The 27750-nt window shown below is 43.2% G+C and overlaps 3 protein-coding genes across 4 annotated transcripts; 2 read left to right on the top strand and 1 right to left on the bottom strand.

The window, feature by feature from the left end:
• Nucleotides 1-655: 655 nt before the first annotated feature.
• bcas2 (BCAS2 pre-mRNA processing factor) lies at nucleotides 656-4547 on the top strand. Its single transcript, XM_079176459.1, has 7 exons — nucleotides 656-831; nucleotides 1960-2052; nucleotides 2141-2211; nucleotides 3121-3282; nucleotides 3374-3424; nucleotides 3522-3602; nucleotides 3696-4547. The coding sequence occupies exons 1-7, from the start codon at nucleotides 739-741 to the stop codon at nucleotides 3820-3822; spliced, it is 678 nt and encodes a 225-aa protein (XP_079032585.1). The 5' UTR covers nucleotides 656-738; the 3' UTR covers nucleotides 3823-4547.
• Nucleotides 4548-5251: 704 nt separating this feature from the next.
• otud3 (OTU deubiquitinase 3) lies at nucleotides 5252-10250 on the bottom strand. Of its 2 annotated transcripts, none has more exons than XM_079176439.1 (8): nucleotides 10109-10250; nucleotides 8958-9254; nucleotides 8167-8315; nucleotides 7324-7436; nucleotides 7083-7205; nucleotides 6792-6924; nucleotides 6275-6462; nucleotides 5252-5842 (listed from the first exon to the last, which is right to left on the bottom strand). In XM_079176439.1, exons 2-8 carry the CDS (start codon nucleotides 9161-9163, stop codon nucleotides 5678-5680), a joined length of 1077 nt encoding a protein of 358 aa, XP_079032565.1. In that variant the 5' UTR covers nucleotides 9164-9254; nucleotides 10109-10250; the 3' UTR covers nucleotides 5252-5677. The 2 variants fall into 2 exon arrangements, with proteins under 2 accessions (XP_079032565.1, XP_079032566.1); XM_079176440.1 differs by having other exon boundaries at nucleotides 8958-9188; nucleotides 10109-10211.
• A 3268-nt stretch (nucleotides 10251-13518) lies between these two features.
• On the top strand, nucleotides 13519-26506 carry tmem240a (transmembrane protein 240a; the record flags this gene model as incomplete). Its single annotated transcript, XM_079176470.1, has 4 exons — nucleotides 13519-13575; nucleotides 13968-14074; nucleotides 17888-18096; nucleotides 26352-26506. The coding sequence occupies 4 exons, from the start codon at nucleotides 13519-13521 to the stop codon at nucleotides 26504-26506; spliced, it is 528 nt and encodes a 175-aa protein (XP_079032596.1).
• Between the last annotated feature and the right edge of the window lie 1244 nt (nucleotides 26507-27750).

The raw sequence follows: 27750 nt of genomic DNA, 5'->3' as shown, positions 1-27750 counted from the left end.
TTTCTCAACTCAAATAGAAAAACAAGTTGCAGGTAGGGGTGAAGTCAGATGTTGTAAACATTCGGGGCTCAGCCCAAACCGAGGGGGGTCAGATGCATCCTCCCCTGGGGATTTTTGTTCCAATCTATTGAAGCTATTTGCACTATTTTCTCAAGCCATTTGATAACAGAATGCCTAAAAACTGGCAACTATCATGCCAAGAAAAAAAATCCTCCTGTAAAGCCTATCCATTTTTTTATATAATTGTCCTCCAACTGTCTATGGAATAATGACACATCTTAACTCTATTTTTACATAACAATAGTAGGGTAGGAATTTTATAATATTTTTGTTATGCTTTTTACCCAGTAATAGAACTTTTGGTCCATTCATTTGACGCTTTGTGAAAGAGAATGAGGGGGAAATGACACAAAGTAACTTAATGTTTTCTGGGCTTTTGAGAAAACATACAGGGCTGGAGCCTCAGATGTCTACATTTACAGTAAAGAAAAATGTAAAACAAGCATAAAACCTTTGTCAGAGCACAATAAAATACAACTTCTTACGACTTACTCAAGCAGCAGTTACATTCCACTCCACTAGATGTCACAAACAATAACCCACGGCCGTGCTGGTTCAGGATTTTATTTTGAAGGTTCTGACCGGAACAACCGGCTTTTCGTTAGCTGGGAAGATTGTACTTTTTTGTAGCTACGAGAGGCGTATATCAAACAAACTCAACAATATAGACTGATTAAAATGGCTGGAACGGCTTCAGTAGCTGGTGAAGTGTTCGTCGATGCTTTGCCATATTTTGACCAAGGTTACGATGCAGCGGGTGTGAGAGAAGCGGTGAGTAAACAGGGAGCTAACGCTAGCTAGCCGCAGCGTGTTTGCTAATGTAACCATGCTTAACCGAGACGGACACTGCAAACTATACATTATTAATGGGACACTGGGCAGTTCAAAACTAACGTTACGGCATTTAGTTTGTCCACATGCTAGTGTTTAACACACTCATTGGTTAAATGAAATATTATGCTAACGGTAGGTAATGTTAAAGTTAGTGTTTCAATGTAACGTTAGCGTTAGCTTTGCTTCCTGCTAGCTTGTGTAGCATTGGTCAGAGGAAGCCACATCCCGCTTAGAAAATTAAAGGAACAAATCAGGTTAGACCAAAAGTTGGTAGTTCAGGGTCTTTATCAGCAGTGATGGCGTGTCCGTGCTAGGCTGTATTAATGTTAAGTTTTTCCTACTTTCCCACTTAATCTGTTATCAGCATCCATCTATTTGAACCATATTACTACAGCACAACAACGAAACAAATTCTCCAAACTAGCTATATTTTTTACACAGAGCCCAAGTGACACACAGTAAACTTGGGGCCTTCGGGGGCCCATTTTGCCTGGTTGTTTATCCAGTTTAGCACTGACACGTTGCATTGTTAATCCAGGTAAGATGCAGTGCATATGGGTTCAGTTTGAGGGAGAACGGAAAGACCATTTTCATAGCAGATATTTGCACACAACTTGTCATAGAAGGTAAAGCATGGGTGTGATTAATAACGGTAATGATGGTACTGTTTGGCATCTGACTTAGGAGGCACATAATATTCATCAAAGAAAGGAGAAATTGAGCTCTGCGCTTGTAATTATGACTTGATGATGAGATCAAAACATAGAAAACAGAAAAAGTACCATCATTATCAACCGAGCTGACGTTAAACTAATCCCAGTCATGCAAAAGTAATGTTGTATGATAATTCCACAAGAATGAGCCTTCAGGGTCTGTGAAGCTGTGTTGTGGAGTATAGTCGATCTTCCTTTTGTTTCCCTTAATACAGAATGTTACTGTTTGATTTTTTTAGTTTGGATGCATCTGTCTGTCAGATGTGATTACATCAGAGAATCTGAAAACCATTTTGCAACGGAATGTTTTCACATTGTATAAACTCGTATAATTTCTTCTGGTCCGTGCTAGGCTGCAGCATTGGTGGAGGAGGAGACCAGAAGATACCGGCCTACCAAGAACTACCTGAGCTACTTGCAAACACCCGACTTCTCTACTTTTGAGGTGACAAACTCCTCCGACCTTTGAAACCCTTTTCACATCTCAACCCGTGTGACAGAAATAACAGCTCATTTTTTTTCTCACCCATTAGACAGAAATCATGAGGAATGAATTTGAGAGGCTGGCGGCTCGGCAGCCCATGGATCTCCTGAGCATGAAGAGGTAAACCTTCACGTACTGCAGGAGTGTTTACACTTAAAGCAGCAGAACGCCTGAATCAATGGCCTGCATGTCTCTATGGGCACCTTACACACACACACACACACACACACACACACACACACACACACACACACACACACACACACACACACACACACACACACTGAAAAATCATTGAAAAAATACTGCTGCGTCCAACAGTCTGATAAAGTTATACTTTTTGCTCATTTGCCTCAGGTTAGAGTATACACGTATAATTTAAAATACATTAGTGAGGGAGGTACTGTAATGTTTTCAGTGGTGGATATCTTTGAAGCTTTTCTAGTTCATTTGCTTTAGGAATGCCTTTGAAGTCTAACTGCTTTTTGAAAAGTAAACTTAATCCTGTAACGAACCAATGAGCGAATTGAGTTCATTGGAAACAGGCCACGAAGTTACAAAATGTGCCGCAGGGCATTCGTGCTGCCACTAGGCAGACAGCAGGGTGGGGTGAGTAACATCACACTAATATGAGGCACTGAATGAAAGTTGCAACTTATTATTTTCATTATAGACTAATGTAGTAATTATTTCCTTGAGTTGGTACAAAATGTCAACGAATAGCAAGAAGTAAAGTGCTCATGGTAAAGTCTTCAAATGTCTTCTTTTTTTTTTTTTTTTCAACCAACAGTCCAAAACCCAAATATATTCAGTTTACTATCATAGCAGACTACAAAAAAACAGAATCCTATTTCTGGAGATTGAACCTGTGAATTTTGCCTCTTTTTTTTTTTTTGCCATTACTTCTAAATAACAAATGATCAAAATAGTTGTCAAATAATTTTCAGATTTCTGCAGTTATACCTCCACTCAACCGTTTTGAAATGATAGCGTGGGTGTATTTTTATTTGTGCTTCTGTTCCTGTGGAGGTATGAGCTGCCAGCACCCTCGTCGGGACAGAAGAACGACATCACAGCGTGGCAGGAGTGTGTGAACAACTCAATGGCCCAGCTGGAGCACCAGGCCGTCCGCATCGAGAACCTGGAGCTCATGTCGCAGTACGGAACCAACGCATGGAAAGTCTACAACGAGTACGTGGCGGCGGCCGTTTCTCACAGACATTAACTGCGTGCATTATTAGTCTAAAGACTGCTAACATGTTACCTTCTCTTCCTCCGTCAGTAACTTGGCCTTCATGATTGAGATGGCTCAAAAGGAACTCCAGAAATTCAGGTGACGGGATCACTGGAACGTCTGTGGTGAATCAAAGTGTCGTCAAACAAGTTTTCGCACGTTTACTAATTCCATTTTTCCTTTTGTTGCCAAACAGGAAGCAAATTCAGGATTTAAACTGGCAGCGTAAGAATGATCAGTTAGCCGGAGGAGCCAAACTGAGAGAGCTGGAGTCAAAGTATGTTGCTTAAAAAGAGTTTATATCACTGTACACGGGAATGTGTCGGCAAGATTCCCCTCCGTTGTAACATCTGTGTCTGTCCCTCAACAGCTGGGTGTCTCTGGTCAGTAAGAACTTTGAGATCGAGCGAGCCATCATCCAGCTGGAGAACGAAGTAACTCAGCTCAGACAACAGCAGGGGGACGAGAACAAGGAGAACATACGCCAGGACTTCTAGATGTCACCCTCGCAGCACTGATCTACAAACTGGTGACCCCTCAATCAGAAAGATGTCGTCTTGTTTCATTAAGCGACTGCACTAAGAAGCAACCTGGGGAGGGAAAGTCACCTGTGTGGAGGAGATTTAACGGGAAACAGCTCATGTTCAACTGCATCATCAAATAACTTTGACGTTCAGAAGGAGCGGTCCACAAACCTCAGTGAAGACGCACATCTTCAGCCACTAATTCTGCAGTGAAATAGTGGTGAAATGCAGCTTTTGAACTTTACCTTTTATTTCTTTTTTCAAAGGTAAAAGATGTTTAAAGCGAGACTATGTACGGTTTTCAACAAGATAAGTCATCGTACAAATGGAGTTGAATTAATATGCAATAAATTACATCTTTGCTTAACCAGTAGATTTTGGTGATTTAATGCTAGTAAAATAGAAACGGATATTATGTTGTTGACATTTCTAAGTTGGTTTATTGGCTTTAGGATCATTTTCTTCTTGTGCTAGTTATACTAGCATTAAACATTCCATAAACGCCACAAGAAACGTACATAATCTCGCTTTAAAGTGCAGTTCATAACCAGCGTGTAGGTTTCAGTCTTCGAGGCCGACTAGAATTGAGTGTACATAGTTTGTCAAGTCTGTCGGAAGACCAAATTATCTCTGTGAGCCTCGCCTTGACTTCACGTATTTTTTTTTATGATGTTTTAATAAAATGAACATTTCTTGTATTTTCCAGTGTGGATTGGACTTTTTTCACATCAGAAAATCATATAAAATACGAATCACTTTTCTCTTTGTCGCCTGTGTTCGTCTACTCTACCTTCATGCAACGGGACGGTGTGTTTACTGCATGACGGTACGGTAGATTCTCACACCCCATATAATCAACAGGCAAGCCTCGGGGTCAATTTAAATTTTCCATAGAACCGAAGGCCCAACTACCAGTTAGAAAAACACTATTAAACATTACATTGCGTGAACAGGAGGAGCTATCTGACACTCATTGCTGGTGCGAGTATTCCCCGATGAGGCGGTTTATCATTCATCTACCGTGGTTTAATGATTACAGACAAACCGTTTGGCCACTCCAGACTGAGTCCAAGATATGTCTAATTAGAATAACAGAAAGTCAAATACTTGATTACATATTAACTGATCGCACTGGGGAAACATTCAATGTGTACTCTGTGAAACATTGACAGGACTTTCACAATGAGGGGGTTTAAATCCTTCAAGAAGTCATTTTGAAAGTAAATTTGCCGTGTTTGTTTTCTAAGCCTCTTGCTAAAATCTGCCTTATGTCTGTTAATGTCCAGTTTTGTATATTAAGTTTATTTTAACACCAAAGGAAATTAATTAAAAAAAACTTTAAATGTCACAAGATGTCAGAAGTTGAGTTTGACTAATGTACCTCTAATTTGAAAAACACAAAAACAGTAAATCATCATTTATTGCCACATTCCTTACACAGTGTGCATAACAATCATTAATCGCACGTCATCCTCTGCTAAGCCCAGCTGCACCAGATTGCCTGCGCGGTTGTCGTATGAAGCCAGATGTCCGGCATAGAAGGAGAACAGTAGACCGGATCTGAGAAGCTTCTGCCAACACTGAAGGTCATGCCCATTCACTTTCTGTCTTTTACAACTCACACACACATATCTCTCTCTCACTCACTCACTCACACACACACACACACACACAAGTTTGCAGGCACCGTTATACCGTTCGCAAAGAAACTATAGGGTTCTCTTTAGGAAAAGTCATCCACCGACCGAATGAGATTTGACTATGTGCAAAAAAAGCGCCAGCCACCGGAAGCTAGAGTAGCGGTATGTCATTTTGGCCATGCTCCGGTCTATATGCTGAGAGTGTTGAGAGCTGGTACTAAAGTAACAGCCTCTGGCAGGTTCTGGTTCTGGTCTGGACCTCCTTTACTCTGGAGAAACTTCTGCCGATGCCTGTCCTCCTGACGCTTCTTCTTCTCCTGCCGCTGCTGCTCTTTCCTCTGCTTGTTAGATACCTGAGAGGGGGGGGGGGGGGGGTGTTTTATATTTCAGTAATTTCGCCATAACTGAGGAGCATTTAGATCAGGGCAGCAAACTCTGGGTCTGAAAAGTGAAGCCAATGCCGAAGTGCCCTAAACTTGCATTATTTCTAATAGCCAGCAGGAGGCGATTCCTCTGGTTGCAAAAAGAAGTCCACCTTTATAGAAGTCTATGAGAAAATTACACTACTTCTCACTTGATTTATTACATTAATAAACATTGTAAACATGAATTAATGGTCTCAACTGCTAGTATTTGTTTCACTACATAGTAAATGACAAACATGCTGCAGTCTGAAGGACTGGTCAGTCTGTGAGTGAGAAAAACATTCCAATGAAATAAAAAAGAAAAAAGAATTTGGATTGCAATTAATACAGCTAGACAGGCTGCGTGATAAGCGAGTCTACCTTTGTTTTTTGTACGTTGCTGCCCTCTGCTGGCTGTCTGTGCTCGCTGCAGTCTGTGGCTGAAGCTTGGCAGTCTGAGCAGGACCCTGAGGCACTCTGGCCCTGGCAGGACTGGCACAACACGGAGCCGACGAGCCATTCCGCGTTGATGGTCGCCGCACTCAGCTGGAGCAGGTTCTCCTCATCGCCTGGGGCAGAGAGCACACACACACACACACACACACACACACACACACACACACACACACACACACACACACACACACACACACACACACACACACACACGAATACAACCAGTCAGTGTGATCTGATCAATCCCGGTCACGTAAAGCAACTAAGTCTTCTGAATAACAGACTGACATTTTTATGGGATCAATAGAACACGTAGCTGAATAGACGAGCTTGAATTCATGATGGTTATGAAGTTTGTAAAAAACAGTCACTCATAGTAGTTTATTTATGCCCTGACAGTCTAATTCTTCCGGGAGCAAATGAATCAAGTGGAGCTTCTGACCGTTGATTCCTCGATTCCTGATGGAGCTCAGGATCACGTTGTCCTCCTCTGAGGCTGTGGAAGACGGGTTTTTCCGTCTGTCCCTCTGGCCGTCCCCGAACGCACGCTGGTGGCCTTGTGATTTCTGAAGATTCTGGGAACAGCAACAGCGAGAAACACTAAATCGGTAAAGGTTGCTTCCATAGGTGCAAACGTGACATGATGCACTCTTGAAATTGAAAGAGGTGGACCTGGAGTATACTTCATTGGGGATGTTTTCCCAAATTCTTATCCACTGAATGCCCAACATACCTCTATGCGGAGCTGAGCAGGACTCTCAGAGTTGTCTCCAGTCCGCCTCACGCTGTCATAATGATCTCCATAGCGGTAAGCGATGTGAAGCTCTCTGCATGCCTCCTTCTCTACGCCATTTATCTACAATGAGAACAACACATATAAACTGGGTGGTGTCCCAAAAGTGAGTTCGAATTCATCACTAGACTGCATCATCAATTAGGCGACATGATTTGAAAGTCTCTGCCTCGGTCCATACCTCCCACAGTGGTGTGTTGAGCTGATGGATGACCACTTTCACCTGTTGACTGCGAGCAAAAGCCACGATAGCATCGTTCCCAGCGAATGTCCCGGGCTGAGAGAGGTTGGACACTGGGCGGAAGGAAACACAAACAATTACTCACAAGATAATCTTACTCTGTGACACATCACTCTGTCTTGGACTTTCTACGGTTCCGTCACAGCAGACATGCAGTACATCTCCTAAACACTGTCAATATACTGAACTGTCATTTAACCTTTTTGTTATATATATATATTTCTAAAGATTATATAAGAATTGTATATACATTTCATTGTAATGAAATTAAACATTTTAACTAATTAAATCAGTCAAGAATTCAATTTCTGATGTCAAGACAAACACAAATGTGTTTCACAACCTTGTTGGCTTGTGACACCTTAAAACAACGCAATGTCTATGTGCATCCTTCATCAATAGTCACACATGTCGACTCATTGTGACCAGTTTAACCAAAGAGTGAGTTTCCTCGTGTTTTATTTACTTTCTCCATTTTTTGTTAGAGGCCTGAAAATCTAAATGATCCTGCAATTCACAGGTAAAAAAAAAGAAGCAAACATTAGAGGAATGTCTGGGAATAACACTGACATGCAGCATCTGTCCCTCCATTGCAAACAGAACAGAGCCACCAGGGGTCACTGTATAGTTGCTGTTCCACATTGCCCCACATGGAACTCTATGGACTTCCCATGCACAGTGATATAACAGAATAGTTCATTGTGTTTGAGGCATTAGTAAAAGCATTAGAAAACAGAATTTTCTTTCATTTACTCAGTGTCCCCCAGTGGGTGATTGTCTTACAGTGCTGTGCAAAGGGAACGTCGTCCTCAACAAAGGGTTCGAAGTCTTGTCGATGGGACATCATATACTGGACAGTCTCCTGCCGAAGCCGCAGGTGACCCCGGGACTGACCCTCCAACTGGTCGCCGAGAGCTCTGAACAGGCAGTTCCTGCAAGAAACAAAGACTGGTGTGTCCACACATGACTGCCTAATAGTGACTCAGTGTCAAGGTTCTTGGCCAGCATGAAGGTTATGTTGTGTTTAAGTAAAAGGCTTGTATTCCACTTGTGCATTCAACAGAGTTGGCATTAGCTGGCAAGCTCCTGGGTGTTGGAGAAAACAATGACTTAAGTCCTGAAGATCACAAGGCTCCCAAACCTTCCAGTAGTAAGCATGACTGATAGATAAGACTGTAGAGCAAATCAATCAAACTCCCATCTGTTCAATAAGCTTTCCCTGGTTGTTTTCGTATGGTAAATGACACAATACTGCCGTTATCGTCAGTTGGGGAAGACAAATCATGTTTCAACAAAGTGAAATTTGCCTCTACTGTGCAGCCACCATGCAACTACGAATACTTTGCCGTTAAATGTACTGTACATTGTTATTGATTGTGGGCTGGGCAGTTGTAGGCACAGAGGTTGAAGACATTATGTTCCTCATGATGAGACTGCTGTCTCCAGCTTGAAGCACTCTGTACATAGTAAGATTAAGGAGACACGTGTTGCAGCATCAGTGATGGTGGTGGACAACACAGAGGGAAACAAAGCACAGATAGCCCCCACAATCTTGTTTTTCTTTGGGCTCTTACCCATCTCCGGGGACTTCTCTCAGCTTGAGCCCCAGGGCCTGGAGCTGATTGGAGAAACTGACAAACTCTGCTCCTTCGTCGCCATCCTGAGGCCGGTTCTTGCGGTCCTTTACGATGGCCCTGCGTGCCGCCCGTTCATCCCTCTTGCGCTCCAGTTCACTCTTCTTGTTGCTCCGTACAGGTTTCGCCGTCTGCTTCCTAGACATGTTGGCTATAGTCGTTTCTGCGGGCCTACAACACCAAAATATGTCTTCTTATAGGAATGACCCGGCGCCTGCATCAACCACTGCCAAACATCTGGAGCCAATTTAGAAAGACACAGAAACAGAATATTTAAAGAGATGTATTGTTTTCTTAAAACATCACCAAGTTTGTCATTGCAGCCAGTTAGTCGTCTGTGAAGCTGTAGTTTGAAAGAGATACAGATTCAGTCATAATCTGTCCCTGATGTAGAAGACCTCCATCAGGAGCTCTGACACTTTAATGCTGGGATTCTTCGACCTTTCACATGGACAGCTTGTACTATATATTTGGTCTGATTCTCTGGGTGTAAACATTCTAAATGTTATATATTAAGCAACAAGTTGTTGCAGTGTAATCTCCGCTTGGTTCGCATTGCTAACTGATGTTCTCCGAGACGTGTTTCAATGAAAAGCATATTGTCTGAGTAACAGGATAGCTTAGTGAAGGGGTTTGGGTGTAAGTTAGATGTTTAACAAATTGAAGACTGCATGCAAGATAAAAGAGAAAAAAGTAATGTATCGGATTCTTTCACACTTGAGGGATGATGTTTTTTTTAGATCAAATGCGATATGGCCGAAACTGAAACAATATTAGCGTTTAATTACGTTGACTGTATTGTCACATTGTTACTGAAGCTACGTTAGATAACAATAGGACGAGCTTCGTTATATAGCTAGCAAACGTTAACTAGTTAATAGTATTGTTGATAACTAGCACAAAGTGACGTTACTTGGGGTTTCATCGCTGTCAGGTTAGCTATCAAGAAGTCGACAGCTAGCAGTTAGCTAGCTAGCGTACAACGGCTGACTATTAGCTAACGTTACATAACAACTCCTATCTCCCCGCTGGTAGCACTCACTATATTGTAAACAAATGGAAAACGTAACAGTTAGTAGATGTATGCTTACCCTCAACAAGCTGCGTTCTACAAAAATATGACTATGTTTCGTTTTCGGTTTCTTTCGGCTCAGGAGATGAATGTAGTGAGTGTAGTGTCCGTTTTTGTTTACAATTTAGTTTCCGCATACGTAATCCATGAACGTCAAAAACGTACGGAAGCGGGAATGAGCCAAACTAAACACGTCTGCATCTACTACACCAAATAAATATTAATACAACCGTCTTGACAAGTTTTAAAGAAGGAATTATACGTGGATTAGTACCAGCATGTACTATCTATCTGTCTGTCTATCTATCTATCTATCTATCTATCTATCTATCTATCTATCTATCTATCTATCTATCTATCTATCTATCTATCTATCTATCTATCTATCTATCTATCTATCTATCTATCCATCTATCCATCTGTCTATCTATCTATCTATCTTTCTGTCTATCTGTTTATCTGTCTCTCTATCTATCTGTCTAATAGTTGTCACAAGTCGAAAACTCTGAGTCATCATATATTGCAGACTGTGACTCAGGACAAAGTAGGAGGTTCAGTTACGATTTTGAAAAAGATGTTGCTTCTGAAAATCCCTCCACACTCAGCTCTCTTCAACTCTTAGAAAATCTGCTCACCACCAACTCCTTCTGATGACTCCACACAGTTGGTGAAGATAATGTGGGGGAGGAGTGGGCCGAGAAGCAATAAACAGGAGATTTGCTATGTAAAAAGACCAGCAGACACACTGAGACAAATAAAATACCCTCAAAACATAAAATTGCATCAGAAAACAGAAGGGAACAGTAAGACTATACCACTTCCTAAACCTGAAAAATTAAATAAAAAAATGTATATCAAACCATCTGGCGTAACAGAAACCGGACATACATATGCAGACGTCAGTTGGTGTGTGGTGTATTACAGAGCGCAGTGAGTGATGGCATTGCGTGTTAACAGATGTAATGGCCTGAAGGCTAGCCATGCATTTGTGCATTTGCAGCAATCAGCGTCAGTCACCTGAGTGGAACAGTGGAGCGGTCAGCCAAGCGTGGACAACATATCATTTTTACTGTAGGCCTCATGTCTTACCATTATGTCAACTGATTTCACAATGTTATAATTATGACTGATATCCTTTTCTGGAGACACTTACAAATCTTTGACAGCTTCACTGACTTGCTCATTTTATATATTACGGATTATAACTGTTTCTTCCCAGCTGAGCTCTTACAGTATAGCACAGTTGTTTTTCGCTTGAAACCAAATACAATATTTGCAGTTTTTGGTAAATGTTGGGATTTTAATGCAGGAGATGGTCCACAGGAGGTAGACAATATTACTGTGGGTACACTCAACATTTTCTGGCACACTGCTAGTGGCTTCTGCATGCAGATAGTGAACAGCAATGTATATTTCCAGAAACAGGGTCATTTGATTCCCGAGGCTCTTGACATATTAATCATTTTGCTGTTTTTAATGTAGCATGCTCCGTCGCATTTATCTGGAGCTTTATTTGTTGTCTCATGTCGCTTCAACGATTGGTGGACCACTTTTGTATTTGTGATTTTTTTGGTTTTAAGTGTTTTTTTATAATGTTTACAATACTCCCATTCTACCTCCTGTAGATTTTAATTAGAGTCTCCTACACTGGTGCCCAGCTTGACTGTGTTTCTTCACTGGGGGAGGTCGAAGGGAAGTAACACTGCATGCCTGAAGATAGCAGATGTTTTCTGTACCAGCAAAGGGCGTTTTCTAAAGAATACCATAAGATCGGTTATTGATTATTTTGTCACAATGTTTTCATTTGAGTACATAAAGCGTGTAAAACGTTATAGTTTTTACAACAAATCAGAAAACGCATTCCACTACAGCTGGTAAATGCAGGTGGCTGTGTGATCGCTGACCATGGTGCTGAAACAATGTTTAACACTAGTCATTGTGGTGATTACACAGATGAACAAAACCATCTGTCAACACATTGTTTACTGAGGCTGATTGGTTGGTCTAATTGATGCATTTGGACACTGTTGGACTAGATTTTACCTTGACATTTCTCCTGCAGGTTCAAATTTGATTGGATGCTTTTATAGTTTGGTCTGAATACATAACGGCTGGTCAAGTTATAGGTCTTTGAGTTTTGGATGAAAGATATGTTAAACAATGTAAATTTGGGATTTCAGAATTTTCCCTACAGTGGTTTAAAGAAAGAATATACTGCGTAAACCAGTTTAGAGTGTAGAATTTTTTTTTTTTTTTTTAATCAAAGATTTATTTTGGACATTAAACATGCAGGATGGTAGAAGTAGAAACAGCGTGAATGGCGCAGAAACGGAAGAGCTGCAATGTCTGGAAGAGGAATAGAAAGCAAAGGCGTTTGTGTGTGTTGGCCTATCGAGCCTCTGGAGCAAAAGGAGGTTAAATCATCACGAGGAGCACCATTCTTGAAGCCCTCCGGCGCATCTGCAGGTACCCACTATAAATAATGAGCCTACAGGCCGATGCCACAAAGGCAGTTTGCAGTTTCCCCCCTCTCACACCGCCCACCGTACACACGCGCTCTCTCTCTCTCTCTCTCTCTCTCTCTCTCTCTCTCAAACACACGCACGTGCACAGGCGCCGCCGCGCACACGCACGTGCACGATTGAGGTGGGAGTGGATGCTCGTGTAGCTGCTGGAAGCCGGGATGGGATAATCATGCGTGTCTGGCTCCCGGCGTTGATGCAGCTGCCGTTGCTGGATCCGGACTGGACTCGGGGCGCAGGGTGGGTCTAATTCCCGACTGGAGCTATCTGGACCTCGATGTCGATGGTATCAAGCATTCCCAGAACGACGAGGGCGATGGCCGTGAGAGGAGTCGGTGCAGCTCTGTGAAACGTCCAAGGCGAGAGATATTGACCGTTTTCGCCGATGGAGGACAGAATTGGCCGGCATTAAAGCGCAGCCCCAGGTTTGGAATAACTTGGAAAACGGAAGAGAGGATACCGAGGCACCCCTTAGAGGATATTGTGGGAGCCCGTCACTTGTTTTCTTTATGTTCTTTTTCAACTGGGATAGAGATAGACACGCGCCTGGAAGAACAGCTCACTTTTGCATCGGTAATTAGGCGAGAGCTGCCTCCTTGGAACCGCGTCCGATCTACCGACCGACCGTGGTGGTGGTGGTGGTGGTGGTGGAGGGGTGGGGGGGTTGGATCCTTGGATGGAGAGGGCGCAGTGAGGGCTGTGAGAGCGGCTTGCCGTGTGTAGGAGGAGACGGAGGGGGGGGGGAGAGAGAGACCGGGCAGTTTGAAGGGACGGGGAGCCAGGAGAGGCGCGGCGGCTCCATGAGCGGCTCCTGTCGGGACAGAGCGCCCAGAGCCCAGCCGGAGCGTCTCCAGCGCCGCGGGTAGAACCCCGGGCTACCGGAACGGCGGCCAGTTTGGAAGTTTTGATGCATATGATCACAACCACCATGATTTTTATGATTCTTGGTGCTTCAGTTGTAATGGTAAGACACCTTCACCCTCCCTCAGCCACGATAAGGTTGTTTTTTTTTCTAATATAGGCGAATATTTGATCCGATCGTTGCAAATGTGGCATAAATGTATCACACTGTGCGAGAAACCCACCTCACGGCAGGCCTACCAATGACATGTGGAAGTAGGTTACCCTATAATTACCTGCTGTCATAAATAAATAATCTAAGTCCGCTTTGAGGCACGAGTCCCCCCTCTTATCGTGAGGATCTGCCCAGGCTATAGCATGCTCTCCCCTTTTCTCTCTACGATCCCCGTTGTTGTTGTGTCTTGATGCTGGTGAAGAGAATAATTCGCTGTCTGTAGGAATAGCCCATACCCCATTGCTTGACATGTCCCAGCTGACTTGTGTGCTTCTTTGCAGGCGATAGCCTGTTTAATGGACATGAACGCACTACTGGATCGCTTTCACAACTACATCTTACCGCATCTACGAGGGGAGGATCGCGTCTGTCACTGCAACTGTGGAAGGTAAATACCGTCATTCTCGTTCGATATTTGGGGTAAACATGGTGATGTGTGATTTTTTTTCTTCCTTTTTTTTTTTTTTTTTTCCAACCGTCAATTCTTAATTGTCGAAGAGGCCTCGAAGATTTCTGGCGGCGAAGCCCCGCAAAGATATCAGCCTGTCGGTGCGCTTACAGCCGCCGATATTTACATTGACGTTTTATTATTTAACAGACACGATTGGTCGCGGTGGTGTTTTTTTTCTCCGTATTTGTATCTTTATGTAGCTTATATATACAGAAGGGCTGCGAGGATTTCGGCTTTGCTGCATATATACGAAGGTGTGTGTCGGAGCCATAAATAGGTAATGAACTATGAGCAATATAAGGCCGTTCAAAAAAACAAAACAATCTGAGCATCAAGTGCGCAGGCCCTACACGGTGTCGGCGACAGCATAAACCTGCTGGGTTTATTACGAACATATGAGTGCAGGAGTGGAGACTGGTTATGGCTGAGGAAGTGCTATAGGGCTGGGGGCACTGGTGGCTGCTCGTCAGCCTGTACCTGCTGGTTTGCTTTCCTCGGTGAGAGCAGGTTTTGAAGTGGTGAAAAAAAAAACAGCAGCAAAGACACTCATTAATAAATTAATCCGGAATTAATCAGCGGTGCTGTGCGTTTTTCATTCAACAGTAAGCCTGTAATACATCAGGCTGAGAGATGCAGAGAGACAAAAGTGGGCCTCTGTTTTTTTTTGGTCTCAAGTCTACAGTGCCTGAGGGTATGGCAACAGTGTTGTCAGCTAGCAAGATTTTAAGTAAGAGTCCTTTCATCCAATAGATTCACACCTATATTGCCCTCAGGTATTAGATCCTCATTGACCCGTGTCCTGCAGACAACCTAGCTATGCGGCCACGAGGACCGATCAGTGTTTTAGGAAAGGGGGATGTCACCAGTGGTGTTGGTGCAAGCTGAACAGATGCACATTAAAACAAAACAGCAGTGTATACTGTGCAATGCTGCAGTGAGGGGGTTGATGTCCTAGCAGTTCATTAGCAGCATTACGAGGCCAGTTCCACTGTGTGTGTGTTTTTTAGCCTGTAAATTCAGAAGTGGGTCATCATCAGGTGCCATATGCCTGTCAGAGGGGGATAATCTGACGGAAAGTTTGGAAAGGCCTCTCGCAAACACTGACGGATGGGATGTGGGACTGGTCAAGACAAACAAATATGTCTGGAGACAGGATTTGTGTGACAAGATGATGTATCACTCAACGTCTTACTTTGTAATATTTTGACAGTCATGTCATCCTTGCCACTACCGAAGGGGGGCTTGGTTATGTGTGCAATGAGGATATGAGAATAACAAGTATAGGCAATTATCAGCATTAAGCACTGATTTCAATATTTCTAATACCAACAAATTGTATTTTGTTCCTCCAATACAAGTATTAAGCCAATGCTCTTGACGGTATGTACAGTCAAATCTTTTCCTCTCCTGTTAGTTTTCAGGTGACCCACACAGTGTCTTTCCCCCTGACCTGGAAACACTCCTGAATGAGTTTCTGTCGTCCGTGTTTTCACACGGACAGCAGAAAGAGCGGGATGCATGGATGAACAGAGTAGACCTGAGCTCGGGTTTTTCACTCGCCTCACTCCCACCCGTTAGACGTGGAGGTGCCGTGACGCCCACAGCGCTCACCTTATCAGGCTTGAGGACACGGCCGGTGTCATTATGTTTGGCAGCCTCATGTGCTGTGATTCGGATGTAATTGTAGCTTCTCTGACGGGCCGAGGCCTGGCTCTGTGGCAGGGGAGAGATCTAGGAGTTTCTGACCCTGCTGATTGGTGTCATGCTGTTAAGAGGGGCTGCAGGGTAGTTTGTCCTAAGATAACATTTTTGTACTAGAAAAGAAGACCCAAACACAGTGGTTGCAGCGTGAACAGGACTAAATGCAGGCAACACAAAATAATCCTTTATTCTTCAGGGCAAAGAAAGAGGAAGATTTTGGTTTATCTTTGCACGTAGCTTAGATTTGTTTTTTGATGTTTTGGTGTTAATGGACCTTAGTGGCTGTAAGGCTTGAGTCAGTTAGGTTCTACAGGGAGTTTGATTCCCCGTGTGGCCCCACTTCTTCTTCGGTAAGATACTTAAGATCAGGTTTTTTCTCCATATTCAGCGCTAAGTGCTGAGGGTGTTTCTGCACTGCACTTCCCAGGGATCATCTGACAATCAGACTGCATGGAGGGTTTTCTGTTAAACAAGTTGCATTCCTGTGGGTGAAGATCTTTCAGTTCTCCCTCACTTACCGGCAGACAAGTCAGAAACATCAGTAAACAGTCAAACTTCCAGTGCACCTCAGGACTTTGCCAGCAAAGACACATTAGACACTGGGTGTTAAGCATATCAGCTTTCATTAATCATGTGTTATGTCAGCCAGAGATAAGCAAAGCAGACATTTATTAAATACGGCATCAGTTCAAACCCGTTATCGATGCAAAGTCCCAAAGTGTGTGCGCAAAGGTGTGCCTTCCAGCGGTTAAATCTCTCAGCTCCCACTGTTTTCACTCACAGAGTTTGTCAGACAACTTGCCTGTGTAGTTAGATTATAGTTAAAGTATAGTAAGAACTGAATATCAAGTGGATGTATCTGTTTTACATGGAGCAGAGTCGGTGCTGGACAACGAAATGAATGTGAGGGACTGGATGATCATTGATCAGTAGCTGCTGCAACAGTTGATATGCAGAGATATATTTATGGTGTTATCATGCATGTTGTCCCTAAGCTGCAATGCAACAGAGTGATGCATTCACGGATCGGTCGTCTTTTAATTTGCATTCCATCAGCGTAACATTTCCATATTTCCCCTTCTTTCTTCTCCTGTGAGATGTGAACACCTGGTTAGTATCAATCACACACCCTGTGGATTTGTGGAAAACACAATACAAATTTGATTCATAGCGAGTCCTTTAATGTCTCCAACTTGGCACAAATTTAAAGAGACTGTCTAGTAAGAACCCGTTTGGATCTAAAATAATTTTACGAAATGAAGAAGAAGGAGCCCACTTTGACAAAATAATTGCTAGTTATGAGGTATCTGAAGAACCATACTTGATGAATTTTGGATGATGTATTTGTCTTGGCAAAATTGAGTTAATCCAGAAAGGATTTTACTGAGCAGGCATTGCCTTCACTTTTTAGGATATTGGAGTATACATGCCTTTCTTAAAGGCCCCATAACAGCAGTCTCTGAAGGAGATAGTGGAGTGTTTGCTTATTCTTATTTCAGGCCGTGAGCAAAAGTCTCCTTAAAGTTTTCCAGTCGCAGCTGCACTAAAGTGCAGCCTGGAGACACCCAAGGGTCCTTGAGAGGGCTTCAAGGGGGTTTTCAGCAAAGGGTGGATTAGTGCAATTTGTTTTAAATTCAGAAAAGAAATCTCTGGATATCATCCACGTTAGGATGGGTATACAGAACATAAAAACACCATATAGGGTAAACCGTTTTACCACCATAACATACTCAATGGCCTTCACAGTTACCAGATCTCAACCCAACTGAACACCTGTGGGAGAATTTGGAGCAACATGTTATACAGCGCTCTTCACCATCATCATCAAACCACCAATTGAGAAGAATGGTGTTCGTCCCTCCAGTAGAGCTCCACAGTATACATGCCAAGCAGCATTGAAACCGTTCTGGTAGCCCAACCGTTTTTTTCCTTTAATTGAACACACATCTGTATGTCTATGTGACGGATAAGAAATGTTAATGTATCTTTGATTCATAAAATGATATGTTGGCTTATATCTAACACTTCCTATCACCATCACCTCCCCAGGCATCAGGTCCACTATGTAATTCCATATGATGGGGACCATTCCTTGGTGGACTCATCAGAGAACTACTTTGTGAGCGACAGTGTGACCAAGCAGGAGATGGACTTGATGCTGGGGCTGCTGCTGGGCTTCTGCATCAGTTGGCTGCTGCTGTGGCTGGACGGAGTCCTACACTGTGCCGTCAGGGCCTGGAGGGCGAGCCGCTACTACGGTAAGACGGACACCGTCTGCTGCAAATACACATGAACACAACTCAAAACAAGAGCTCAGCGAACCCTAAGTTATCATAAAATCTTTCTCATTTCGGAAGTGTGTGCTGAGCTGTGAATGCACTGGTGTTACATGACAGGAAATTACATATCGTAGCACGTTCACAGGACCGGAAACTTAAATATTCCTAATTTGACAGGGAAAATAACAAAGTATCTATGATTTAAAATCAGGATTTGTGGTAGCCAAATGCTTGCATGCAGGAATATATGTATCTGTATCTATCTGCCATGTATCTTCTGCATGTGCTTGCTTGTTGGCCAGGTTAACACTGAAGTTGGTTTTGCTCTGGTAAATGACCTTCCCCCTTCCATTGCTTGGTCCATTTTTGGCTCTCCTCACTGGATTTTTTTCTCAGTGTACTGTGTCCTCTTGGAAAATCACAGCTAAACCTTCCAACAGTGTGATGAGTCAGATGAAGGCTAACGGCCGAGGTGAAACTAAATTGAAAGTGTTGTCTTCTGTTGTGGACGGCCGAAATACCTCAAACCCTATTTCACTAAAAATCCTCTTGATTTGTTTCCAGGAAACAGCAGCAGTCAAAGGCTAACGCGAGAGCACCCTCATTAGGTGCAATTATGTTCTGAATATGTGAAATTCATTATTTATGAGATAATTATCTAAAAAGACCACACAAAATCATATCTCAATAAGAGCTGTTGCTATAATACAGACTCTCAAAAATTTTATTTTTTTTTACAAATACAGGCTAGAGAATATGATGTTAAAAACAACACTTCTATAGAGACGATTATTAAGTCAACAAAATGATTCAACTGCTGATTCACATCAACTAAATGTGAATCATTAGCTAAAATGTTGTGTTAGCATTGAACCAAACAGTTGGTGTCCTGAATCACTTTTCAGCAATGGTTTGGATTGAATATCAGTGTTTCAAGCCAGGTCTGACAGAACGACCTCTGCTCACCGAAGCCTCCGTGCACCGTTGTATTATGCGAAGTTAAACCTTCAAGGTTCTCTTTGGGCATACTGCAAGACTAAAATGGCAAAGCAATGCAGTCAAGTGAAATATAATATCAATAGCGGTTGAAATAATGAAGATGATGCAACCCCCAATTAACGTTTTTGTTGAGTCGAGCCTCAACGAGAAGACTGAAAGAACAACTTTGCAGGGTACAAGTTAGCTAACGGGCAAAAATGGCAATTCCCTAAATTCCTATTCGTGATCATGGCATTCATGACTAGATAACTTGAAATTTGTAAGTTTAGCTAAGCATGAGTTTATGTTAACAATAAAGAATACACTTTTATACAGCACTTAAAAAAATAATGGACTATAAAAGATAGAAGTATGGGTAAGGATTTAAAAGGGGACACTCATTTTTGGCATGGACTTCAACAGCTGGTTAGGCAAACATAGGTCTCCCAAGGTGATGAGGAAAGAATCACCAGAAGGGCCCTGAAAGAGGATCTCAAGCAGCAATCAGGCTCACTTGGGGGTTAACAAGTCACACAAACAGGCTGACTTAAAACCTTAAAATCAATTCTACAACTGACAGGCAGTCTGGGAAGGGAGACAAGGGTTTCGATAATGTGGTCACTCCTCTTGGAGAGCGTGATTAGCCTGGGAGCAGCACTCTGAATTAACTGTAGTGTGTTGATATTTCTTCTGGAAAGACCACAAGTGCGTCACAACAATCAAGCTCGGAGGGGACGCAAGCGTGACTGACCTTCTCCAGTCCTGCAAATGAAAGAAAAATTAAATCTTCTTAATGGTGTGCCCTAGTTAAATAAAACACAATTACACCACTTAAGCGTCTACACAAGACAGACCTGAGATTATGGGCTTCTGGCTTCATGTTTGTTCACTCTCTCTGAGCAGATTACACATGAAATGATTCATTGGAATAGTACAGGAACAAGGAGGGGTGATTGTTAGGATCTCTTATTTTGAGCCTTTTAAATAAAAAAAATGTGGACATCAGCATTTCTTATGAGAGAGACCTTGCAAAATGCAGGATATATAATACATAGCTTTATTGGACTTTATAACAGCCTGTCAGCTGTGATATGCAACACGGAGAGCATATTAATTAAGAACAATCAGGGACCCAAGATAGATCTTTGAGGGACGCCACAAGAGAGTGGAGCCCATCACCCTCAATAGAAGAAAGGTGTTTTATCAGCTATGAATTAAACCAGTCTTGCACCACGTCGATTTCAGAGAATTGACTGTCAAAGGCTGAGCTATAAGGTCAAGGAGAATTAAAGTGATTATTTATGGCGCAGTTGCCTGGCAACCCCACGGTAACAGCAAAACACCGGTCACTGTACCTGGCCGGGAAATACTTCCAACATGTAACTGTTAAACCACAACTTGTCATTTTTATATTTTGGTATATGTACACATAGCCATGCCAGGCCAGCTGTTTCCCCCACCACTTGCTGGCTCTAGCTCCATAGTTGATGCACAGACATGAGGATGGTATATCTTCTCATATAAAGTAATACACATATCTCCCAAAATGTCAAACTATTCTATTCAATAATCCCACAGCAATCCTATACTTATTATAGAAACCTGTTTGGATCTGTGTACACTAAGGCTGAGCATGGCAAAACTTGCGTTGTAGATTGGGAGCAGGTTGTGAATGTGTTTATCCATTCATGCTGAAAGAAAATGGATATTGGACCCTTGCTTTGGTCAGCAAAATGTACACGTGTGTTACTGTATCGGCCCTTTTCACAGCAAACCTTTATAGCAGTAGGAAAAAAAGCACAGGTGTCACTAATAACACCAGCTCTGTTCTATCCAAGTGTCCCAGTTAGTCACGACTGTGTGACTGGGAGCAAGCACACACACCACCAGGACGCTGAAATTAAAGCAGCTAAATGGAACTCAGCCATCACTCGTTTCATTATTTACACCTGTGCTTTTTTCTACTGTGACATGTTGCCTGAAAATTGTATCTGTGAAAAAAAACTGCCTTTTCTGTGGCACATGGATGTCTGAAGGCCCTGCACACTCACACGAGTGTTTCTATTGATTCTGAGTGCTCAGGTTGAAGGTGGGCGGAGCTAACATGTAATTTACGTAATTCCACCGAACTTCATCAATTGAAAATAATGACTGTGCCCTTTTGTTAGCGGCAAGGGTGGGAAAACCTGCTTAGATGGAGTGCATATGCAGGTATGATGCACATTACAGTAAAGTACTTTTTCACTTGAATACAGCCAGAACAAGCCATGTAAAATATGTTTTTCTTTGTCTGTATTGTTTGTTTTCTTGTCAATTCAAGGCGGCAGTTGCCATTCGCGTGCTTAATCGAACCCCTACCACACCCTACCAGCACAAACCAGCAACGTGCCGATAAAGTGTATTAGTCCCACTCAACAAAGCGAAAAGCAACCAAGCGTGCACGTACAGTGCACGGCCATACAATCCTGAAAGGGGACCTTAATCTGCCTAAAATCACTTGTGCGGGTTTACCGTGGGCATGCAGGGCCTTCAGCTCAACTAACGATATTACTTTTGACTCAAGGGTAATTGTATGTCCCAGAAATGTCTGTGTCAAGCTCAGTCATTGAGAACATTAGGTCTGCGCTGTGGTTCAGTGGTTAGCACTGTCACATCACAGCAAGAGGGCCCTCGTTTGAACCCTGGGTCCTGTACTGTAACTCTGTATGGAGTTACAGTACATGAGTGCTCTCTGCAAGCTTGCATGCTATTCCTGCTTTAGTCTATGAGAATAAGAGGATAGCATTCCTTTACAGCTACCATACATGATGTGTAACGTATGCATTGTATTTCCAGGTTTGCAGAAAGCCACCGATAGATATGTAAAGAGATCTTGGTGTGGATAAGTGCACGGCTTGTCTATTCACATTTCGCTGAAGCCAACATGAATTAATGTGCAGCGCTTGATGAAAATGTGTTGTGTAATGAGAATATCTGGCCAAGCTGTTATTTGTCTTAAACAAGCATCGCTTTGGCGTGATAAACAACACAATACATATATGTATACGCATACAGCAGTTACGGAGACCGGTTCGAACCAGGCTCGAAAAAACAGTGATTTGATAGATGACTTCACTCCCGCCATCTGCTGCGCTGTAGTGAAAGCTACATTCCCACATACCATGTGTTTAAATCCAACTCAAATTGTGATAGTTGCTCCTGTCAGCACTCTCTCCGTAAAAATATCCGTTTCATTTCTCTTACCATCTCCCCCCCTGACAGATGACGGATGCATGTTATTTAAGTAGAAGAAGAGGAATGCGGCAGATTTAATGAGACAGAACATGTGGTGTTCAGTTCACCAACATTTGGCCCGTGCGGTTGTGCAGACACGAGCGAAGACATAAAAGGCTTTCAGCTGAGCAGATATGTGACACACGTGTGAGATCATGACACGGCAGCATGAAATCCCTCACAGTCTGGCGCTTTGCTGAAGAGACGACGCAGAGGATTCGTCTCCGCCCACTGGCAAGATGTTGATGATGCTGATGAGCTGAGTATTAGCATCCTGGATTACAGTGTTTCAGTTTCTCACGGTCATGCCGGTTTCACAGGCTTTTCCACCCAGCCAGGATCAAACTCTAGGGGGGGGGGGGTGACATCTAATCGCTTTTTGCGTTCTTTTGGCACGAATAAGCTAGATTTAAAAGATGCTGAATATTTTAACAAGGCTTTTTAAAAACAGGATTTTTGAAGTTGAATATTCTGTCTGAGCTCACTGGCAGGGCCGGCCTGTATTGTGGAGGTGGCCTGGATCCTCAGAATATAGGATAATGCTAAAGTAGGTGATATGTGGCCTGGATACTCGGAGCCATGGAAAAACTCCTCAGGCAGGATGAACCATGTTAAAACAGAAAGTTAAGTAATTTGTTACTAATAATTTTTGTTTTTTTTGGATAGAAAATATCATGTTATATTTGGATTCATCAGTGTTTTAACGAGCTGCTAAGGGGCTTGAATTGTATGAGCTGTAATAGTTGCAGGCTGCTGCTTTGCTCAGGAGGTGTGGAAGGTTCTTTTGCAGCAGCGAGTCAGGCAATGCTGTTTTCTCCAGTGCAGTAGTGCAACAGTGTAAAATACATCATCATAAAAAATACATACAAAAAAAACCACCCAGTGAGGAGGGTGCATCCATTTTCATTAGGAGCAGTTAGAGAGTGTGTGCGTATGTGTGTGTGGGGGGTGGGGGGAATGCCCCTTTTTTCTGTGTGTGTGTGTGTGTGTGTGTGTGTGTGTGTGTGTGTGTGTGAGTGAGAGTGAGAGTGAGAGTCGACTGTGATGTTGATGCTAGGTCAGGCTCGTTTGGCCTCCCCAAGATGAGGAGTGAAGGTGAGGCTGACAGAGCGGTGTGTGTGTGTGTGTGTGTAGGTGTGTGTGTGTGTGTGTGTGTGTGTGTGTGTGTGCGTGTGTGTGTTTGGGGTGCAGGATGGAGATGCTGTCACATCCCCACCCCCACTGACACACACACTCTCCTCCAGAGCTATAAATAGAACGAGAGAGAGAGCAGCTGGAATGGCAAGTGAGAAAAACACACACACACACACACACACACACACACACACACACACACACATACACCGTGTGCATTGAGATGCACATTGATTCTCGTTGCTTTTTTCCCCCCTCCTAATTCCGTCTCTTCCTCCTCCCTCTCCACTTATTGAATCTACTCGTGGCCATTTCCTTTACAATGCCTCCCACTGCAACTATCTCTTTTTCATCTTATCATTGATGCGCTGCGAACATCTGATACCAGAGTCTCTTTTGCAAAGACACTGGTGAGAGAGAAACAGAAAAACTATCTGAAAAAATTTGAAAAAGATGACATTCAGCATTAAGCCCCCCCCTCTCCCTCCCCTCTAAAAGAGCATAGCAGTTGTGCCTTTCGCCTCCCATTTTCTGCCTTGCATTACCATTTCTGCCGACTCCATCCCCATCCTTTTATTCAAATGAGATAAACCTGTCTTTGTTGCCCCTTTTCCTTTGGATACCCTTCAGAGCAGTCCTTGTGGACAGCATACCCATTCACAGCTATAAATAACTCACTCTCCCTCCCTCCTCACCTTCCCTCCACCCAACACCTCACCCCGCTTCCCCAACTCCACCAGCACCACCCCTCCTCCTCTCGCTCATCCTCAAGCAGGGCTATTTGCTATACTGGGTTTGCTGTCCGGGGCTCTCCCCTCATTCTCTCTCTCTCTCTACTGTCTCTGTGGACCTCGCTCCGCCTCGCCAGCTCCAGTTTATAACCGGACGGACACGAACCATTCCCCTCCTCACGTTATACACCTCTCCCGCTTTGTCGGCTGCTAATTGGTCAAAGACAGGTAGATGCATTCGACAGCCTCAGCCGTAATCTCACCTGTAAAAATCCCCGTGACTGTAGAGAAATGACGCCTGGATACGGTCACGTGCAACAGTCCAAATACAAATGGGGGGGGGGGTAAATCAAACGCAACACCGTGGTGCACTTGAAGAGATTGATGCGAATTACTGTTCTCATCCAATCTTTTATCCCGTCTCAGTCACTCTACCCTCACTGCAAAAAAAGCTCACCCTGACTTCCCAGAATTAAAAGTTTTGATGAAGCCGGTGGCTAAAAGACATAATAAACATCAGCTTTTCCAGTAACTCACCTTTAAACCTCAATGCATCTGATTGTGGTTAATTTTCTGGCTTTGTGTTGTATGGAAGACATTTTGGGGGTTTAGTTTAAAATTTCAGAATTGTATTTTAGGGTAAGCTGAAACTGAGCACGAAAAAAACAAAAGGCAGCAGAGATGGACAAAATGACAAGTCATTATATTGCTTTTGAATAGAAAGCCATTATCAGCCTATAGCCCTTAATTCAGACAGAATTACTGGAGAAAATGAGTGTGAAAGAAGCACTTGAACTCATTTTCATCAACATCCAAAAAGCACAGTTTACAGCACGGAGATCAGCCCTCTGTGCTGCTGGTTGTTGATGTGTCCTCTAACTGGATTTGGAGCCTGAAAACCAGGCTAAGAAGGATTTTACACCATTGTGTGTCTTGATCTCATGAACGTCTGACTGAGTCGTCCTCGAAAGCCTGCTTTCAGTTCTTTGCTTGTGTCTGCACAGCAACAAAAGCGAGTCGACGTGGCCCAACGATAAACCACATACACTGTTGTCGCACTTGCACACTCGTGAGTAGGAGTAAAGGAGGGGAGCAGAGAAGGAAGTGAATCAATATTGTGACTGTGACATGTTGTGATTATGACAAAATATCGATACTCACTTTCCATCGCCTTGCTGATGCAGAGGCGTTTCCTTCTTTTCCTGCAAGCATTTGAACTCTGAAGTGTTCGACTCTCTGGCAGTTCAGTCTTTTGCCAGTTTGCGTCCGTTTGTCATTGGAATTTTGGCAGCTGTTCAGCTGTTGTAGTGTGTTTTAAACGCTCAGACTTCGGGTGTAGCCACGACCTAGAGTTATATTAAGGCACATTAATTCTACGATGTAATCGTAACTCTCCCAGTTCAATTCTGCGTGGGACCTTTGTTGCATCCCCCCTTACTCTTCATGTTTCCCCTCTGTCTCTGTCACCCGTCGATTGAAGGCAAAGTACCCAAAAAAAAAAGAAATCTGCTTAAAAAGTGCTTGGACTCACTTTGGTACACATTGTTCAAGGCCGTATGTGAGATCCTTCCACCGTATATGGCCTCATACAGTATCATCTTTGTGTGTGTGTGTGTGTGATGTTGTTAAAAAATTGCATCAGCTGCTATAATTGATGGATAACATAGAATAAAGATTGTATAAAATACATCGCTAACAAGTTTGCTTTAAAAGGTACTCGCTGTCTAGGCCTCAATGAATGCATTTAGTTTTTTTACCTGATAATGCAATAAAAACAATACAATACAGGTTTCATTCCTGTTTGGCAGTTTTAGGAGTTTATTTCCCTTTTTAGGCTCATGGACGATGTATTTCTTACCATGTAATCACATATGTAATTTTGATATTATCCAATTGTATTACCCTGTGATTCCATGCTCTCTTTTGAGGAATCAAAAGGTAACGGCTTCCCATAGTTGAGAAATTGAAGGGGCGTATCCATCAGGGGGAAACTGCATCCATCAGATGTGGATTCAGAGCAGCATATCTTTAAGAAAAAGGAAAATGTCCCCTATTGGTCACACACTTTATCACCTGCCTCCTCTGACCGTCCTGTTGCCTCTCATCTCTTCCCTCCAGATACCCCGTCCTGGTCATGGCTGCCCCAGTTCTGCAACCTTCGAGACCTCCGTCGCCGAGCCCAGCTCAGACAGCTGGAAGACAACAGCGGCAACATGGTCCACATCAAGCAGAAGCTCTACCACAACGGCCACCCCAGTCCCCGCCACCTCTGACTCTAAAAAACAAAATAATACAAAAAATAACCCCTAGACCCCTTTCCCCTGATACCCCTCCTCCTCTCCTCTCCTCTCCAAACTCCCTCATCCCCCTTCCCAAACTTCCCCATGGCCAACTGTTGCCTCAGAGACCCTGGAAAACTGCCCTCCCACTATTCATAACATGGCCCCCTTAAACCCCCATGACAGGACTTTCGTATGACTAAAACCGGCCCCTGTCAGCACTAAAAAAAAAAAGAAAAAAATCCCAAAATGGAGCAAGATGACGATTATTTGTTGCCACTGAAATCTTGTCTTATGTCCATGTCCACCATTGTGGGAGGAGGAAGAAAAAAAAAAACATTTTTAAGGGTGTTTTTTCTGTATAGAGACATTTTCTGTGTTCATTGTTAAACTTGGCATGCTCTTTTAGAACAGGGTAAGATGTGGGCAGCATATGGAACGGGGCGGCAAGACGGGTGTCATGATTTTATTTATTTTTTTCACTATCGGGTGGGAGTGGGACTTTGTTGGCGTGGGGAGGGGCGAACGAGACTGGTGGGTGGGCGGGTTTTTTGTGATGGTTAGATCGCTGCTTCTGTAAATAGTTATAAATACAGGCAAAAGGGATTTAACAGTCTTTAAAAGGGGGTGCGTGGGGGGATTTTTGTGCGAGTTGTTTGTCAATAGAAAACCTTAACGATGGTTAGAGATTATAGGAATGGAACGGGAAGACAAGTCTGTTTGAAAACTGGATGTGAAACCATGTGATTTCTGCTAAAAACACAGATTAATTAGCTTTGTTACTTAGTGAATTAACTGAATGTATTCATTTTCTTTCCCTGTAAATATGTGAGGGGGAGGGGAGCGTGTACGGTTGAGGTCGGGGTTCTCTCTGATATATTATCATTCTTTAGTAGACACGGGAGGAGAAATAAAATGCCAGCCAAGATGAGTTCCCCACACACACATATAGCTACACACACACACACACCCCTCCATCTTCCCCACACAGTGCTCAACAGCACAGTTCAATTTTCTTTATCCAATTCCCTCTCACTTATCAGGAGCAACCAGCCTATCAGCAGAGGGAACCCTCACCCAGCCACCCCCCCCTCCCTCCTCCTCCTCCTCCTCCTCCTCCTCTCTGTCCAGACATTGCTGTTGTGAGGATGAAATGTCTGTTTTATTAAAAGTGCCATTGAAGCACAGCAGTGACCTCTGATGTTTGATTGTGTCATGCGAGCGAAGATGAGAACACA

Source organism: Pholis gunnellus (assembly GCF_910591455.1).
Source record: "Pholis gunnellus genome assembly, chromosome: 2".
Taxonomy (NCBI): Eukaryota; Metazoa; Chordata; class Actinopteri; order Perciformes; family Pholidae; genus Pholis; species Pholis gunnellus.
The sequence above is the reverse complement of the archived record's forward strand: the minus strand, read 5'-3'. Positions and strand labels throughout refer to the sequence as shown.

Bases quoted from the DNA above. Each gene is read 5' to 3' on its own strand.
- otud3 (XM_079176439.1), bottom strand. From the start codon at position 9,163: ATGTCTAGGAAGCAGACGGCGAAACCTGTACGGAGCAACAAGAAGAGT. The intron at 6,463-6,791 runs GTCAGAAGCTCC...TCTCTGCCCCAG, and splicing joins CAGGAATCGAGGAATCAACG to GCGATGAGGAGAACCTGCTC. The intron at 5,843-6,274 runs GTAGACTCGCTT...CCCCCCTCTCAG, and splicing joins GCAACGTACAAAAAACAAAG to GTATCTAACAAGCAGAGGAA.
- bcas2 (XM_079176459.1), top strand. From the start codon at position 739: ATGGCTGGAACGGCTTCAGTAGCTGGTGAAGTGTTCGTCGATGCTTTG. The intron at 2,053-2,140 runs GTGACAAACTCC...CTCACCCATTAG, and splicing joins CCGACTTCTCTACTTTTGAG to ACAGAAATCATGAGGAATGA. The intron at 3,603-3,695 runs GTATGTTGCTTA...GTCCCTCAACAG, and splicing joins CTGAGAGAGCTGGAGTCAAA to CTGGGTGTCTCTGGTCAGTA.